We start from the raw sequence: 19,622 nt of genomic DNA on the forward strand, positions 1-19,622 counted from the left end.
ACTGTTAAGAATTATTGAAGTTACTTTTATGATGTCTTGATTTTAGCTCAACCTTGGAGAATGTAATAAATGATAATGCTATGCGATAACCTTAAGATTCGTTCTTGTCGTCATATTAGCTCTACACTAACATTGTGAGACTTAAGTCTGAATCGTCGTTTTATTTCAAGATAATGTGAATCGTTATAACTCAAAGTTAGCTGGTGTAATGAAACACTTGAACTAATCCTTTTATTCTTTGTCGATGGAAAAACTTGTGTTATTGTCGAATTGACGATTATGCTTGGTGTTGAATGAGATGCGTACGTGTTAGAAGTAATTGAAATCTTGTCGTGAATGGACGATTGTGGTTACTCTGGCTTTTAGCTGGTATGACAAAGTAGTTAAGGGAACTTATTAGTTCTACTCATAACTTATATAGGTGCTCATTTCGTAAGAGGAAAGTAGAGCCTTAGTTGGGTGATTTTGTGACTTTTGATCGTGCAGTGACGATTACAGGTACGTACACGCAGTAACGAACCCTTATATGCAATTTTATTTACGACATTATTGTTTATTGTAATAATATGCACTACATCAAAACTATGAGATACTAGTGAGTACGCCTTATACGAAAAGCTATCGACTATGAAATCCTTGCGCTTAGAATTGTTATAGAGAATGAAAGTGTTAGTAGGAGGCGGGGACCACCCTCGCCCTTATTTATTTAAGAATTAGATTATGCCTAGTTGGAGTTAGAATGACTCCTTTATAGGTGAATTTCATATTCTATTGAGTGGCTCAGTGGGTTTTGGCGCGCTGCTATCCCAGGGCGCTCATTAATAGTTGAGAGTGGAAGTTATTCCCATCTGATAAGGTACTATATTATGATTAGCTGGCGTGACTTAACTGGATTATGTCCGGTTGTTTTATTAGTCCCCTAGGTGAGGTTCGACGGGACCACCATAAGGGGGGTATGAGCATGCTTAGGTCACTGGGCGCCGGATGGCCGATACCGTCCCTTGACCGAGGTGATACCATGCGGGCCTTGCAAACCCCAATATGGTGGCCTCTTTACTAGTTTAGTACCCCAGTGTGTTAGGTTTTTCCCGAAGGTAGGACCCGAGAGGGTCAGTTGGAAGGGGCATGAGCTCGTACTTTGCCAATGGGCGCCGGATGGCCGATAACGCCCTTGGCCGTGTCACTATGCCAGGAAGTAGAGAAAAGATCCACTGATAGGAAACTATTCAGTGATAGAAAATTTATTCATTGATCGAAAGTTATTTATTGATAGTAGGTTCATTCTTTGGTAGAAAGCTTACGCGTTGATAGAACGTTTACTCTTTGGTAGAATATTTACTCTTTGATAGAACATCTACTTATTGATAGAATAGTTTATGCTACTGAGAAGTGTGCCTAAGTTGAGTTACCTCAAGGGTATTACAGACTATGGTCACACTTACCCTAAGATAGATAAGCTCTAAAAGGTCGTGCGTTAGGTATTCTGTTAATGCCTTGGTCGAGTTGAACTATGCGTGTTTTGCAAGAGTTTATGTTTGAAAGGAGGAGCGCGAAGACCTGCATTCTACCTAAGAGCACATGGTTCGAGTTGGAAGGCGCGTAATGAAATTAAGAAGTATAAGTGGCCGATAAACGGTTACTATCTGTGCTTGCGTTTTATGAAATCATCTTATGTTGATTTATGATATAATTCTATCTAGTAGTTGGTCTTATAATATTTGATGTTAGTTATTGACGTGTACGTGTTTGTGTTTATGTTTGATTGTTGATGACATTCTATGATTGTTTTGCTATGACGCATTGGCCTTTGGTCTAATGTCGAGCAGCAGGAGGATTATAGACTGGCATAGCAGGTATTGGAGCTTCTTTTGCATTGCATTGCATTTGGGGAGAGTGATGAGGGCGAAGCATAACCTGTGTCATGCCGCCATCTTTCGATTATGTAGCTCTTGTTATCTTTTGTAAACTTTGGTTGTATATGTTTTGTTACGAGGCCTTGTTTCCTCCCTCGTATATTTGTATTCCGCTGTAGTTTATAATTCTGTATGGCTTTAAGGAGTTAAGTCATTTTTTTTTAAAAACGCAAACGTCGACACTGGAACCACGATCCATGTTTAGCATGTTGATTTGAGAGGCCGGCGACGAATCATTCCGCCGTGACATAGTTTTGATAGACCGTTAGTGCTTTTACTTGATTAGCTTTTTAATTAACTTTTGTTTTTCTACAAAAACGCCCAGTTTTAAGGCAGATGCTGCCAAAATTTCCACTCACTTAGCTTTTTAAAGTTAATAATTAATGTTTATGTAAATTCTTTCCCTTTGACTTTTATGTAACACCCGAATTTCCTCCCGTCCTTTACGGTTTTGGTTTCGTTAAGGGGTCGGAAATTCTGGGGTGTTACAGGTGGTTACCAGAGCCAGTGGTCCCTATTTTCGACGCTTTGTGTTCTCAAAATCGTGTAGAAATTGCTTGAAGTTAGTAGTCATTCGTGAGAGTTTGGGTAGATATGGGATAGGTGCATATATTACATATTCATGCATAATGATTATCATTGCACGTGCATAGATAAATATATAGTTTGTTTAGCTTGTTATGAGACTCATTCTCATGTGTGTTATTATAAATAATAATTATGATGCTGGTTTGAATGATGACATGATTTAACAAATCAGTAGAATTGAATGATGTAGTATCAAGAAATAATGAAATTTTTGAGTATTTGATTCAACTCATGAGTTGTATTATAAGTAGTCATTATGGAGATATGAAGTATGAATGATGAAATTCTAGAGATGATGGTTGTATCGGGAACTTTCTCTCTTGCTTGTGATGATTATATGAAATTTAGTCTTATGTGTGAATATTTGTTCATGTTAATTGTTTTCATAAAGCTTACGATTTTTTATATTTATCCTATACATGAATCCACTGTTTATTTATCTGCTTGAGCATTCCCTTGAAAAGTGCATTCGTCCATCATAACATAGAAGATGGTGATCATAATTCTCTTCAATATGTTTAATGACTGTGCAAGTACAAGCGTAAGTAGTTTGAACTAGAATAAGGATAAGAGCTAAAGGGCAATAAGAATTCAATATATTGTAAATGAAAGAAAGGGTCTTGTATGCGATATCTTGTAAATAAAGTTTTAATCACCAGTTGATGATAATAATGCGGTCAATTTTGAAGTATAGATGCGTTAAAACCTAAATATAAGGAGAAGTTCGAGAGCACGTTAAGAGTTTATAGTTTGAGAATTCAACCCCCAATTTCGAACCATGATTTATAAAAGTATTATTGATATATTCTTCATATAGTGATGAGTTGAAGTTGCGAGATTGTTTTCAACGTCTCTAAGTGTTTAAAGAAGATGCTATATCAGTTGAACTAAATTATCACATTAGTACTGTTGTTCATACTAGGACCGCCTTAATATTTTCATTTGAAGTTATAATCTTCCTAAATTGAGACTCTCGACCTCTGTAATTAGCTATAGTGATGTTGGTGATGAGTTTTAGGGTGGCATAATCGTGTCTACCAATGAACGTTTTCAATCTCATACGGTGATTGGGACTGATGCTTTAAATTGGTTAATGTAATATATATTCGTTAGTTCTAACCCAACTTCTTATGCTTGTAGTGAGACCTTGAGAATCAGTTGAGAGTGAAAACAATAGTCAACATATTAGCCTTAGTAATCACTTTATATATATTTTGATGAATCATATACTATAAGGGTCCCCTATCATTGATTTTGATTTTTTGTAAGCATCCAACTCTTATCATAATGAATATAGTATTTCATGTTCGCCGAGTGATAACGACCTTTAAATCACTATTTGTTGTCAAAAAAAAAAAAATTGAAGTGGTTCCTTGGATAAAATAAGGGTGATTTTTTTTTTCTTGAAGATATATGAGTTTGAGTATCAAAGGAGAAAAATATCATTCACAAGTCCTTTATGTTTTGTATTTCATTGAGACATGATATATCATTCATACATGAGCCAATAGCTTTGTATTAAAGTGGATAGTTAAAGAATAATCATCGTAAACAAATTTGCATGTTAGGGGCCTAAGGATTGATTCGAGGAAGCACTATGGAGTTAAAATTGATAATTTTGTCTTATTAAATGCTTATATGGAGTGATGAATGTTTTAATCGGATGACAATATGAAGAAGAATTGTGAAGGTTTAAAACGTTAGCTAGATAGAATGATATTTGAAATTAAAAGGGAATCAATGATATTATTATTTGTTTTCCCTCATGGCCTTTTGGGCAGTTACAAGCCATAAGGATAAAATAATCTGATGATGTGCATGTAAGATACAGTTAAATGTTTTAAGTCTTTTTGAGTATCTCATTGATCACCAATTTAATAGCCAGTGTATTGAAATGATAAGACCTAGATGAGATTCTAAATGAAGCTGACTTTACGCAAGTTATTGTCTTAATAAGGATTGATGTGATACGTGGTAAATTAATTTGGAGAGTTATGGTATTTTAAACCTAAACAGTGAAGAAATGACAATGATTATGCGAATAATCACAATTTGAGAAATGGATCGAGATAATGGATTATGTCTTAAACGATTATTATTCACAATCATTATTATGCGATAAGGAGAGTTAAATAAAATTCGCACTTGTGTTAAGAAGAGTTTTAATTTGATGTTACTAAATCATTGAATTGTAATAAGCATTTGATGAAAAGAGTTTTGAAATTTTGACGTGTTTTAATACAAATGATTATGTTATAGTTGTTAGTTTTAAGTTTCGCATCTTAGGTCGAAGGACAACTGAATTTCACTCGTTTGCGAAGGAATAATTGTAATGCATAATTTCAAGTGTTGTGTTATTTTGTTGGCTTGTGTCGCTGTACCTTTGTATAGTGTTAGGATTATTAATGTAGCAATCATGTGGTTGCGATAACGGTCTTATAGTTAGAGGTAGTATTGTGATGGAAATGTTATGAAGATTGGATATTGTGAAATTAGTGTTGATAACAACTTTATCAAACTGTATGATACATGACTGCTTTGCTATTGATATTGAAAATTGCGGTGATGTAGGTGTGTTCATCAGTTACTTTTCATCGTGCATATTTTTATGTATACATAAAATGTCATCTTTGTTGACCATTACTGTTATTATTACCCTATTAGTACCATTAGCACCGCCGTTATATATGTACATCATACATTACTTTAGTCATGTATAAGTTCGTGATCTTAATTGATATACATTCTATACTTTCAACATATCTAGGCGCATAGTAAGTGAATAGCCAGAAAATGTTGGTAACCTTTGACATTGCCTTTCATGAATCTAAATCATCCTCACATTGTCATAATTAGAATTTGATATTATGATGGATAATGGATATTATAATGGAACAACTATGATATGTGTATTAGTATCGTGGCTGTGAATGTATGATTATTGACTACAGTCTCTTGCTAAAATATAGCATATATAATTGGATTATATACTTGAAACATGTATTATGTTATGAGTTATTAATTCGAGTTGTTAATCTATTAATCAAGTCATGATGTATGATCTAGAATGTTATAAAATAATCTGATCATATATGATTAGTGAAAAGAGCATTTCATGTTAAGTAAAAGGTTAGGATTATGTTAGGATAGGTAAAGTTAGTGGTGAATCGATTTGGGAGTTGATAACCAACCAGTTTTGTAAGATTCATGTATCCTTAGGTATAGGGTCTAATTGTAATACGAGTTAAGTGTCGAGCAACTTCGTGCACCTTACTTTTAGGACCTTGTTGTTTTGATATTTTACCGCCATCTATAGTTCAAGTTATAATAGTTAAATCTTTCGTACATTTTAAGATTATCAGAAAGTACGACCTTAGGTGTAGTTTGAAGAAATACATTAGGTAACAGGACATTTGTGTTGTTACGAGCTCAAGTAATACACTTTTTTTTTAAAAGCCACATTTGCTAGATCTGTTACTTTTGTTAACATTGAGGAGACTTGTCTTACTAAGAGAACACTTTGAGACCTAGATACTAAGGTGTGTAGTACTGAGATCAAAGAAATTAAATAATTAAAGTTTCATGATCTAACCAAACTATCCTTGCATATGTTTCGAGGTTAGTGAGTTACGGGGTCGTAACTAAGTTTTAAGGGGGGTAGAATGCGGTAAATTTCGCGCATTTACACGCATTTTCTCCTGCGTTTTCACGCATTTTCGCCTCTATGATAGCAACCCATTACAAACTTACATGCTTTTCATTGATTGTTTTAACCTATCTGTGTGATATTTACATGCTTTGATTGATTGTGTGAATCAATTGTATGATTTTACATGCTTTTGATTGGTTGTGTTAAGTCAATTGTGTGAAATTTACATGTTTTGATTGGGTATTGAATTAATTTAGGTGATTATGAATACTCAAAATGAAATATATGTATGAATATTCTAATAGATTGAGTATCCTTTTGTTAATAGTATCAATAAGGTCACGATCTTTGAGCTAATTCCTTGGGCTTAAAATCGTTAAGACACCTCCTTGAGTTATTAGAAATATAAATTTTCACAATTAGTACCTTGGTCGCGATAGTTTCGGGGACGAAACTCCTTTTAAGGGGGGTAGTCTGTAACACCCCGAGATTTTAATAATGAAATTATTTAATATTTTAATAACTTTTAAAGATTTTACAATTATATTAAATTATTTCTGAATTAGTTTAATAAATTTCTTGCATACATGAATGTAAATGTTAACTTATATATATATATATATATATTAAAAATATAGTTACGATATCTTAAATAAAGAGGTTCGAATCAAAATGATTATTTATTAAAATGTGTGAGCCCACGAAGGTGAGTTTCTTAGTTGGTCTCGCAAGAAAATAAATCCAAAAAAAAAAAAGATAATAATAATAATAATGAGTATAAAAACCGTGAAACCCTAATGCTCATTGACCAAGCCGTCGCTCCCTTCCCCTTCTCCTCCTTCTTTCTCTTCTTCTTCCTTCCTCCCTCACTCCCGCATTTTCCCCTTCCCGCACAGCAGCCCAGTAGCCACAGAGACACCAGCAACCTCTCTTCTCCCCTTGCGCCACCAGTGAACAGCTAGGCTGCCACCAGCTGCTGCACGTCTCACAAGAACACCACCACCAGCACCCGTTTTCCCTCCTCGCTCGCAGAAATCAACTGCCAGCTGCTGGCCCATTTTGGGGCTTTTTCCAGCCGGTTCTGGACTGTGGCGCCACCTCCACGAGGTTCATCCTCCTCTTCCCCCATTTGATTCCTTCTTGTTCCAATTGAAATTTATAAAGTTTGTGAGGAAAGTGTTGAAATTTGTATGATTGTTATTGAATCTTGTTATGGATGAGAATTGGATTGATGATTAGAATGTACTTATGAATTGGGTTTTTCAAATGTGGATGAAAAGTGTTGAATTTTGTATTATTTTTCATTGAATTCTTTTGTGGTTAAGAGTTTAATTGATGAATTGAACATATTCATGATTTAAGGTTTGAAGTGTGATTAGAAATTATGGGATTTGTGTTGATTGTATATTAGTATGGTTTAATCCTATCATAGGTAACAGAAATAGTGTTATCTTTGAACATGAAATAATTAGAGTTTGATTTAGAAATGAGATTTCTAGTAGTGTGTGTGGTGTATGCTACTTTGGTGGTGTGGTGATTAATCGAATAGCCTTATAAATTATTTTAAGACTTGGTTGATTATCGTTGTGGTAATTAGTAATGATTTTGATTATAGTTGACTATAAAAATGGTTTTGGTTGTTAATTGAGAGTAGTAGTTGCTAATTTTTAGTGACTTAATTGTTAGAGTTACTAATACCTCATTGGGTTGTTATGAAATCATAAACACATAATTGTGATGAGCCATGAACATAGCGTATAGCGTCAACTGTTAAGAATTATTGAAGTTACTTTTATGATGTCTTGATTTTAGCTCAACCTTGGAGAATGTAATAAATGATAATGCTATGCGATAACCTTAAGATTCGTTCTTGTCGTCATATTAGCTCTACACTAACATTGTGAGACTTAAGTCTGAATCGTCGTTTTATTTCAAGATAATGTGAATCGTTATAACTCAAAGTTAGCTGGTGTAATGAAACACTTGAACTAATCCTTTTATTCTTTGTCGATGGAAAAACTTGTGTTATTGTCGAATTGACGATTATGCTTGGTGTTGAATGAGATGCGTACGTGTTAGAAGTAATTGAAATCTTGTCGTGAATGGACGATTGTGGTTACTCTGGCTTTTAGCTGGTATGACAAAGTAGTTAAGGGAACTTATTAGTTCTACTCATAACTTATATAGGTGCTCATTTCGTAAGAGGAAACTAGAGCCTTAGTTGGGTGATTTTGTGACTTTTGATCGTGCAGTGACGATTACAGGTACGTACACGCAGTAACGAACCCTTATATGCAATTTTATTTACGACATTATTGTTTATTGTAATAATATGCACTACATCAAAACTATGAGATACTAGTGAGTACGCCTTATACGAAAAGCTATCGACTATGAAATCCTTGCGCTTAGAATTGTTATAGAGAATGAAAGTGTTAGTAGGAGGTGGGGACCACCCTCGCCCTTATTTATTTAAGAATTAGATTATGCCTAGTTGGAGTTAGAATGACTCCTTTATAGGTGAATTTCATATTCTATTGAGTGGCTCAGTGGGTTTTGGCGCGCTGCTATCCCAGGGCGCTCATTAATAGTTGAGAGTGGAAGTTATTCCCATCTGATAAGGTACTATATTATGATTAGCTGGCGTGACTTAACTGGATTATGTCCGGTTGTTTTATTAGTCCCCTAGGTGAGGTTCGACGGGACCACCGTAAGGGGGGTATGAGCATGCTTGGGTCACTGGGCGCCGGATGGCCGATACCGCCCCTTGACCGAGGTGATACCATACGGGCCTTGCAAACCCCAATATGGTGGCCTCTTCACTGGTTTAGTACCCCAGTGTGTTAGGTTTTTCCCGAAGGTAGGACCCGAGAGGGTCAGCTGGAGGGGGCATGAGCTCGTACTTTGCCAATGGGCGCCGGATGGCCGATAACGCCCTTGGTCGTGTCACTATGCCAGGAAGTAGAGAAAAGATCCACTGATAGGAAACTATTCAGTGATAGAAAATTTATTCATTGATCGAAAGTTATTTATTAATAGTAGGTTCATTCTTTGGTAGAAAGCTTACGCGTTGATAGAACGTTTACTCTTTGGTAGAATATTTACTCTTTGATAGAACATCTACTTATTGATAGAATAGTTTATGCTACTGAGAAGTGTGCCTAAGTTGAGTTACCTCAAGGGTATTACAGACTATGGTCACACTTACCCTAAGATAGATAAGCTCTAAAAGGTCGTGTGTTAGGTATTCTGTTAATGCCTTGGTCGAGTTGAACTATGCGTGTTTTGCAAGAGTTTATGTTTGAAAGGAGGAGCGCGAAGACCTGCATTCTACCTAAGAGCACATGGTTCGGGTTGGAAGGCGCGTAATGAAATTAAGAAGTATAAGTGGCCGATAAACGGTTACTATCTGTGCTTGCGTTTTATGAAATCATCTTATGTTGATTTATGATATAATGCTATCTAGTAGTTGGTCTTATAATATTTGATGTTAGTTACTGACGTGTACGTGTTTGTGTTTATGTTTGATTGTTGATGACTTTCTATGATTGTCCTGCTATGACGCATTGGCCTTTGGTCTAATGTCGAGCAGCAGGAGGATTATAGACTGGCGTAGCAGGTATTGGAGCTTCTTTTGCATTGCATTGCATTTGGGGAGAGTGATGAGGGCGAAGCATAACCTGTGTCATGCCGCCATCTTTCGATTATGTAGCTCTTGTTATCTTTTGTAAACTTTGGTTGTATATGTTTTGTTACGAGGCCTTGTTTCCTCCCTCGTATATTTGTATTCCGCTGCGTAGTTTATAATTCTGTATGGCTTTAAGGAGTTAAGTCATTTTTTTTTAAAAAACGCAAACGTCGACACTGGAACCACGATCCATATTTAGCATGTTGATTTGAGAGGCCGGCGACGAATCATTCCGCCGTGACATAGTTTTGATAGACCGTTAGTGCTTTTACTTGATTAGCTTTTTAATTAACTTTTGTTTTTCTACAAAAACGCCCAGTTTTAAGGCAGATGCTGCCAAAATTTCCACTCACTTAGCTTTTTAAAGTTAATAATTAAAGTTTATCTAAATTCTTTCCCTTTGACTTTTATGTAACACCCGAATTTCCTCCCGTCCTTTACGGTTTTGGTTTCGTTAAGGGGTCGGAAATTCTGGGGTGTTACACATGTTGTGGACGGTAGATCGACTACCAAACGAGTCACAGGATTACTCACAGAGTACCCATGCAAACTTATGATATGAGTTTGAAATTGATTTGGATCCATTGAGATCTTATGATTTATGATGAAAAATGAGAACTCGAAATGACTATAGAACCATTGAATTGGGTTTGAATGATAATATGAATTATCAGATAAAAAAGCATATTTCAAAATGAATTTACTTAAATCAAAAAGGTTTTAATAACTTGTTTGACGGATACTAGTGTGTTTATACTTAGCCTTTTTGTTGATACTATGCTTTGTATGTTTTTCCAATGGTTTTGTTTTTAGAGTAAACCCCTACGGCAGCTCGATGGAGAATGGATATACGAGCAGTAGATGAACCCGAGTTGGAGTATGACTCCCCTTTTGTTTAGATCTCTTATTGTAATTGAGAGACTATTAGTTTAGTTTTTTAGATTTACACTATTTTAAGGATGTAATTTGAACTTTGGACTTATTTCTATTTGGTTATAATTTTCCTTTATTTTGGACAGTTAAGACTTCTTTTATATTGCATTGGTTTCACCTTTAAGTAACCCCTTAATTGTGTTGGCAAAATTAAGTTTCCGCTTTTGATTAATACTAGATTCCAGTTAGTGTTTGCCTTCATAATTCGTGGCGGTTACACACGATCTCATATTCAACTAAATAAACATTATATTCATTTTAATTCAATGTGTGTGTGTGTGTGTTATTATTATCATCAGTATTATTTACTATAATTATTATAAGTACTACTGCTATTATGTTGGAGAGAAATGATATACTAAGAATTGACCTTAATATTTAAAGAGTACTATTTTATTTGTTTTGCAATTATAACTTAATTTTTTTATTTACTAAATTAGATTTATTATAAATTTTTTGTTATACACTTTCACAACTTTATAAATATACACAATATGGCTTTACTAAAATAATTCAAACCAAATAAGCACTTATCCAAATTAATAGTTTAAATATTAAACAAAATCTTTAAAGAAATCATGTAATTTCAAACGTTAATTTCGTTAATAAATTTTAATAATTTTAGTTTAAAACGGTAAACAAAGAGTTTAAAATTGCACATATTACTAAGGGCTTTTACTTATTACTCCCTCCGTTTTCGAAAGTCCTTCCCATTTTTCCCATTTGGAAATTTTTAAAAGGTCTTATTTAGAATCTTTCTATTTTGGGATATTTTTTTGACAGAAATTGAAACAGTCGTATTATTAGGAGATTTCATTAGTCGTTTTTAACGCCTAATTTTTTTCTTATATATTTGTTCGTTACTAATTATAATTGAATTAGTGAAGGTAGTAATTTGAAAAATCTCTACAATGATTAGAAACTTGTTAATTCGTAACGTGATAATGAATCGTAAGAAGTAACGTAAACTTTGGAGGTAAAACTTAAATTGAGCAACTATCCATAACAGTTCGAGAAAATTTTAATTATTACCCAAGCATATTATGTAACCATGATGGGAGTAAATTAAATATTCCACACATATACAATTGATTTTTAAACATGAAGTACAAGTTACATAACTTGTTACATGTACAACAATTTTTACCCAAACCTTAAACTATCTTAGATAAACCTTTCCTACACTATAATAGATCAAATGATGGACAAAAATCACTAAAAAAACAACCCCAACCAGCCATGTTAATGCTGTCCTACTCCCCCTTATAGCCTTTGTATATTTACATACACAAGCTAAAAACTCTACCCAAGAACCCCTTTTGTTCTACCCAAAGCTTGTGCATCATTACAAGCATGCAAGAGGAAAATATTTGAAGCGAAAACACTCTATTTTCTGAATAATTATTTAGCCATAAACCCCAACACATTGCTCCCAAGTTCATCCATGAACAAACACTAGAATCCTTCAAACTTTTAATAACTAAAACACCTTCTTTTCTCATCAAATCTCCTTTAAAAACCCATCTAAAACTTCTGAAAATTTATGTTTATAAACTCAATCTCCCATAAAAATAATCTTCATCTTAAGAGCATTCCACAGACACCAAACTTGAAGAAATCCACCAAGTATAGAGTAAGTTATGTTCATTTCTTTATTCCACTAGTTTTTGTTAAAACTTGTTCATGTAAAATATTTTTTTTTACATGAATCTTTCTATCATTATACAATGAGTATTTTATCTCTAAACTAAGAAAATCATCACTTATAAATCTATAAAAATAGGCCATAATAGAAAGTACGAAGATGTATTTCCACAAACATATAAATTTTGTTACTTAAAGGATTCAAATAAAATTATGGGACTTAACTAAGTATGTTGCTCAACATAATAAGTATACTCCAAATATGTTAAAATCATCACAATTATTAGGCTAACAACTCTAACTAGGAAAAGTGCATGTTAGAAATCCAAAATTATTATTGATTTTTGGATGAATGCAATATGTTTAGTTAAAGAGTTGGAGTTGAGACTTGAAGGGCCAGGACCCGAAGTTAGAATCATTTCTAAGAATGCGTAGGAGCTTACGGAATAATTATATAGGCTTGGAGTCGTATGTCACATGGGCTGATTTATAAAGGATTTAAGAACAAGTTGGAAAAGTTTGTGTATAAACTTGTTTTTAAAAAAATAAAATTCCAAAAGAGAAGTTCTTAAATCTTGAAAAATAATGTCAAAATGATAAATTTGAGTATGAAATAATTTATTACATGTATTATTATTGTGGGCATTATGCATGTAGATTTTATGAATTATTGTATGTTTAAAGGTATGTTTAACACTACTTTGTGAAAGTTATTGTGATGAAAATGATTATATGAATTTGAAAATATATAAAATTCATTTTAAAAGAAATTTCCATTAGCTATATGTTAAGAAAATTTCTTGGATACTTTTTGTTGAGATTATTCGTTAAATTGATATTTTAATGGATTTTAAGGTGTTAAATATTCTTATTATAAAACATGGTATCAGATGAACTCTTCATCATCAAAAATAATTAATAAAAATATATTATAATATCTCCAAAAAGATTTGGCCAGAACATATTTAGTTTGGAATTTTATTTTTTTTTGAATAATTGTTAAATTGTTTAACGGTAAATTGTAAAATGGTAAAATATAAAATAATTACCAAACAAAGACATATTGACTCGAAATTTTTATCACATACTCATATGGACAGTAGGTAAAATTGGTAAAAGTTTGGGAAGGTTTCGTTGACATTTAAGGACCTTAATAAGTTTTACTTGGTTATTAATAATCGGTAAGTTTGAAAACGGTAAAATATAAAATAAATAGTAAATGACATCTTTTGGACATGAAACTTTTATGAGACACTTATATAAACAGTAGATACATGTTTAAAAATTAATATAGATTTTCGTGACCATATATGAACTTAAATAAATTTTATTCGGTTTATCGATAAACTAACGATATTAATTATTAAAAATACCCAACATGATTTTTAATGATTATTTAAAATTCTATACCCCTTAAAATAGCTTCTAAAATATCATATAAATTTTTAATAAATTTTTATAATATTTTATTCGGACTCGAATAATTTTAAACCTATTTTATTCTATTTATCGATAAAATGTCTATACAAAATAATAAAACATCATACGTGAGTTTTATAAGTTCAAATGGCCTAATAAACATATTATATGACTTCTAAAACTTTGGTATAATTTTATAAAATAAATTATTAATTATTTACTAATTTATGAAATTAATAGATAATGTTTATTTATTAAATGGTGTAATATTGTTAATTAAATTTGGGTAAAAAAAGACCTATATAAAAAATTTATAATTATATTAATAACCTACTGCCTCATAGTATATATTAATTTTAAATTAGATGGTTTATAAATTTTACGGATTTAAGACACCATTTAAATAACGGTAAATACCCAAAGTGTCGAAAATAATTGTAAGATCGTTATAAATTCGCATAACCAATTATAATCTGATGGGACAACCTTGAATTCATTTTAAATGTATTATAATGATTTGATTAATTTGGGCCTTGTTGGAGAATTAATATGTACTTTGTAAATCAATTATCGATTTTATTACCGACAAAACTATCTCATATTGAAGAAAATAGTATTTTATGAAATCTTCTTTCGTAATGATTTTATAGACTTTAGAATCATATTCTAGTTGTTTTGAATGAATTTCAAAACCCTTTTAAGTTATATTTAACTTTAAGAAGGATTGAAACGAAACATTTTAGTGGTTTCCTTAAAAAAATCGTATTGAACTTTAATCAGTTTTTGTTACGATGCATTTCCATACATGCTAGTGATGCCCCAATATAATACAAAGGTTATGTTTAATGATATGATTATGCTAAGCATGTTTTACCCATGTGGAAAATATTATGATTTGATTTTGCTAAGTCGCAAATAAAGTATGTTTTGCTATGTTTAAATTAAAGATGTTTATCATATGGAAAAAGTTAATATTTTTGACTTTCAAATGCTATTAAAATTACAAGATATATATTATGTACAAAAAATGTTTTAGCCTAAATGACGGGTACATATGCCACAGCAAATGTTGTGTGCATGATTAAACGACACTCACCAATGCTGAGCGCGTATTGTTCACAATACCATTGTGTTACACTTGCCGAACATGTCGCGGACGGTAGACTGACTACCAAACGAGTCACGGGATGACTCACAGAGTACCCATGTAAACTTATGATATGAGTTTGAAATTGATTTGGATCCATTGAGATCTTATGATTTATGATGAACAAATGAGAATTTGAAATGACTATAGAGCCATTGAACTGGATTTGAATCATAATATGATTTATCAAATGAAAAAGCATATTTCAAAATGAATTTACTCAAATAAAAAAAGGTTTTAATAACTTGTTTGACGGACACTAGTGTGTTTATACTCAACCTTTTTGCTGATACTATGCTTTGTATGTTTTTCCAATGGTTTTGTTTTTAGAGTAAACCCCTATGGCACCTCAACAGAGAATGGATATGCGAGCGGAAAATGAACCCGAGTTGGAGTATGACTCCCCTTTTGTTTAGATCTCTTTATTGTATTTAAGAGACTATTAGTTTAGATTTACACTATTTTAAGGATGTAATTTGAACTTTGGACTTATTTCGATTTGGTTGTAATTTTCCTATATTTTGGACAGTTAAGACTTCTGTTATATTGCTTTGGTTTGGTACAAGTATTATACTTGGATTTGGTTTGATCTTTAAGTAACCCCTTAATTGTGTTGCCAAAAGTAAGCTTCCGCTTGATTAATATTAAATTGCAGTTTGTGTTTGCCTTCATAATTCGAGGCGGTTACAGAAATACCCTTATACAAAATCTTGAAATTACATATTGTGCCATGTATTTTACCAATATGTCCTTACTTTTTATGATTTTGGGCATGAAAATACCCAAAATTAGAACCTTCCTACACGTTATTCCATGTGCTCATAAATGCTAGTTTCATGATTCTTTTACGCCACTCCATCTTCTTTCTCACTGCTCCCTTTCATTTTCTATTTTCTCTGTACTCATAAAACTCAGATCTGTTGAATTACCTTCATCTATTGTGGTTTATTTCTTCAAATTTAATTCCTTTCATTTTATTCCCTTTAAAACGAGATAAATTTTAGATTTTTTGCCCAAAAAATTCGAAACACCCTTTGGTTTATTTTAATGGCTTCTTATTATAGAGATCATCCTTTAATAGTGGATGGTAATTGTGAATGGGGTTCTCAGTGTTGATGTTCTTTGAATGGTAGGTGACATTCTTATTCCATTGATCTTCTTAAAAGAATTGTATCTTCTGCTGAAATGGAAACAAGATTTTTAAAAGATATTGAAGATAATTAATGCTACTTCTACCCTTGTTGAAGTAGAAGAAGATCTTCATTCAAAAAAGTCCCCTATTACTTTAGTTGTTCCTGAAACACCACAAGATCCTAAGAAGAATAAGTCTTCTAGACAAATTTGCAAAAAGAAGTATTGCTTCTTCTAGCAAACATGAAAATGGGGTAAATCTAAAACCTAAATCAAATATAATTAAACCCAAGGTGAGGTTGGTTGATTTATTTAAACGTTCGTAAATATTGACTATTGCTGTTGGATTTTTTTTTGGTTGATGTTGCTCGAAATTGGCTGATTTTAAAGTTGTGATATTGTTTGTTTATTTGGTTGTTGCTTCGAAAATGGAAAACTGTTGTCTTGGTAATGTTAATCTTGAATTTTTTTTTGGTGTTATGATATTTTAACTGTAAGTTGATGTTAATTTTTAAAATGGAGTACTGTAAATTTGGAGTACTATTATGATATTCGGTTGGCTGATTTTTCGATGTTTGTAAATATAGAGTACTGTTGTGATATTTAAAATGGAGTACTATTGTGTTGTGATATTTAAACTATAAGTTGATGTTGATTTTTTTTTTTTTTGGTGTTTATAAAATGCAGTACCATTGTACATGTATGTATGGGTTGATTCTTAATTTTAGGTTTTTGATATCTTGATTCTTCGACAAATTTAGTATTGTTGGGTTTTTGTGTTGAATATGTTAATTAGCTTTTTATGATAAGTGAATGTCGATCTTGGATTTTTATGATACATGAAAATGTCAATAAAGAGTCTTTAATAATGACAAGATAGACAAATGAGACTAATTATGAATTGTTGCCATTGTGTTTAAGTATGAGCTTAACACTTTCGGGTAGCTCATAATATAGCTTTAGTTTATCATTTGATGATTATTGGGGACTAACGGAGACAATGTTAACCTATATAATGTCGATGATGAGTCAATAATAATGAGAAAATATACTAATATGGCTAATTACGAATTGTTGTCATTGTGTTAGAACTTAGAATTTGATTTTAACACTTTCGGGTAGCTCGTAATGTAGCCTTTGTATATTATTCGATGATTGATGGGGACTAACTAAGACATGTGTATGCAAAAGTCTTTTTCATTAAGAGATAAAGCATTATAACTTGGACATGATTATAAATTGATTCTAAACAATTGGTTCATATATTCCTCTCCATATGCCATTGCAATGCAATCATTAACAGCCCATCTGGGTGCTTATACTTGTTTTGGTAGGATGCCATTATCTTCAAGCGGTTTCTTTTGTTCTGGGGAACGTCACCCTTTTTCCTTGAGTATCTCATTCATCACATATTGTAAGGACATCCACACATTGCTAAGTGTTTTCGGATGTAATTCAAGAAAGGCTTCCTGAACTGCTTCTACTAACTTCTAAATACACTTTGGCATCTTTTTATGCATTAATGATTGAATACTCTAAAAATACCCAAATCCAATATGTTGCAATCTGGACTGTTTGGTGGCTGTTGAGTTAAAATAAATGTAAAACCATCTTATTTATAATGTGCTTGCCATTCAACATGGTCTTGAGTAATGTGTTCCTTGCAATTATCTTGTTGAATAAAATGATTTTCTCTCCTTCACTAGGCCACTTTGACTTGATTGCTGGAAGTATTTTATTAATTAGCATTTGCCTTGTTGCTTGCTTGTTGACTGATTCTATGGGTTTTGTTTCAATCACCCCCTTTGGTCTATTCTTTGAAGCCCTTTTTGTAAGTGCTTCTTCGATGAAGGGAAAAATTCCTATCTTACCGTCGAAAGTACATTCACCCATTTGGTTCCATCTAGGTCTTGCCACACAACCCATAAACATAATTTTAGGAATGATTTTGGATGATTTACCACTTCTGTCAGGTTTAGGTTCATTTTTTGCAAGATAAACTTGCTGTGATTTTCTTGACAAGTAAAATTCATCGATATGAACAAAGTCATATAGAAATTTGTATTGTGGTTGAATTGGAATCGAATCTTGTACAAGTAAACTAATAATCAAATGAATTCTTACCAGCTTATTATCCTCTGAAATTTCTGGATGCATTGCATTAGTGTGAGGATTTAATTCCCCTCTTTTGATCATCTTCCATACAGTGGATGGTGCTAAGTTGAGTTTACTTGCCAAGTCTCTTATGCACGTGCTATCACCCATTTGAATGCTTGCGATACTTTCATATGGGACTGTAATTCTTTTTCTTCCACACTTGTGATAGCTATGATCTAAATCATACTTTTGGGATGTTTGCTTTTGTTTCTCGGCCTTGTTCCATAAATAGCTTATGGTCCTTCGGGAATAACCAAACTTCTCCGCCGTCTTGTTAATTAAACCATGAGGAAGATTTCCAGCAACAAATATGTTAAGTAAGTGTAGTAAAATTTCTTGTCGCATTTGATTGTTCAATCTCGGCTTATGATGAGTTGGCTGATTTTCATCTGGTTCATTATGATTGGTTTTACAATTTCGTTTTGAATTGGATCATTTGCAATGGGTGACAATGGTGGGGGACCGTTGAGGTCTAAAAGAGGCTCTAAGTCCCCTATTTCTTTATTGTGTAAAGCTTCTACTTCCATTAATACATCCTCTTCCCCATCAGAATCACCATATAATGTTGCACTGTTTTCAGATTCAAATCTGAAAAATCATCAATTATGAAACAAATGAGTAAAAAGCCAAAACTGAAGCCTGTGTTGATTGAGTATTGATGTTGATTATTGCTCTAAGTACTCTGTTGCTGCTGATATTGTAAAAAGTTCATTAGACTATTTCAAGTTTCAGATTTTGATTTTGTAAAGGTTCAAGTTATTGTTTCAAGTTTCTGATTCTAATTTTGTAAAGGTTTAAGTTATTGTTGATGTATTTGAGGATAATTTTCGTATTTATAGTGTAAATTGGGGTTGATATTTGATTTAAGCTTAATCCATGTACATGTTCATCTATAGGCTGATGTGTTAGTAAACTCTCATTGTAATTGGCTATTTTATTTTGCTCAAGATTAAGAGCTTTAATTTTTTTTTGTTTTATTTTGACAATCATAAATGTAAAAAATCTTTGGTATACCTTCAATAAAATTAGATTTGTACACAATGATTCAACTATTTAATGATTTTATTATTTTTAATTATATATTTCTTACTTTCTCTAATGTTCAATGATTAGCTTTTAATTATAGATTCCCCTTCCCTTGGTTCCTTCCCATATTCCAAATGGGAAGGACTTTCGAAAACAGAGGGAGTATATTTTAGTGTACTTAGTATTCTTAAAATTATACCTTTACACCTTGTATATATGCTCTAAATCATTTAATACATTTCTCATTTCATTGAATGTTAATTGTTAAAACATTGTTTGTTGATTCATGATTGATGATATTTAATCTGTTATAGGTTTCTCAACTCT

At 32.4% G+C, this 19,622-nt stretch overlaps 1 protein-coding gene across 1 annotated transcript; it reads right to left on the reverse strand.

Moving 5' to 3' along the window:
- Positions 1-17,702: 17,702 nt before the first annotated feature.
- Positions 17,703-18,614, reverse strand: LOC130824935 (uncharacterized). The gene has a single exon (XM_057689959.1). It carries the CDS (start codon positions 18,612-18,614, stop codon positions 17,703-17,705), a length of 912 nt encoding a protein of 303 aa, XP_057545942.1.
- Between the last annotated feature and the right edge of the window lie 1,008 nt (positions 18,615-19,622).

The sequence above is a fragment of the Amaranthus tricolor genome, chromosome 10 (assembly GCF_026212465.1).
Source record: "Amaranthus tricolor cultivar Red isolate AtriRed21 chromosome 10, ASM2621246v1, whole genome shotgun sequence".
NCBI classification, from domain to species: Eukaryota; Viridiplantae; Streptophyta; class Magnoliopsida; order Caryophyllales; family Amaranthaceae; genus Amaranthus; species Amaranthus tricolor.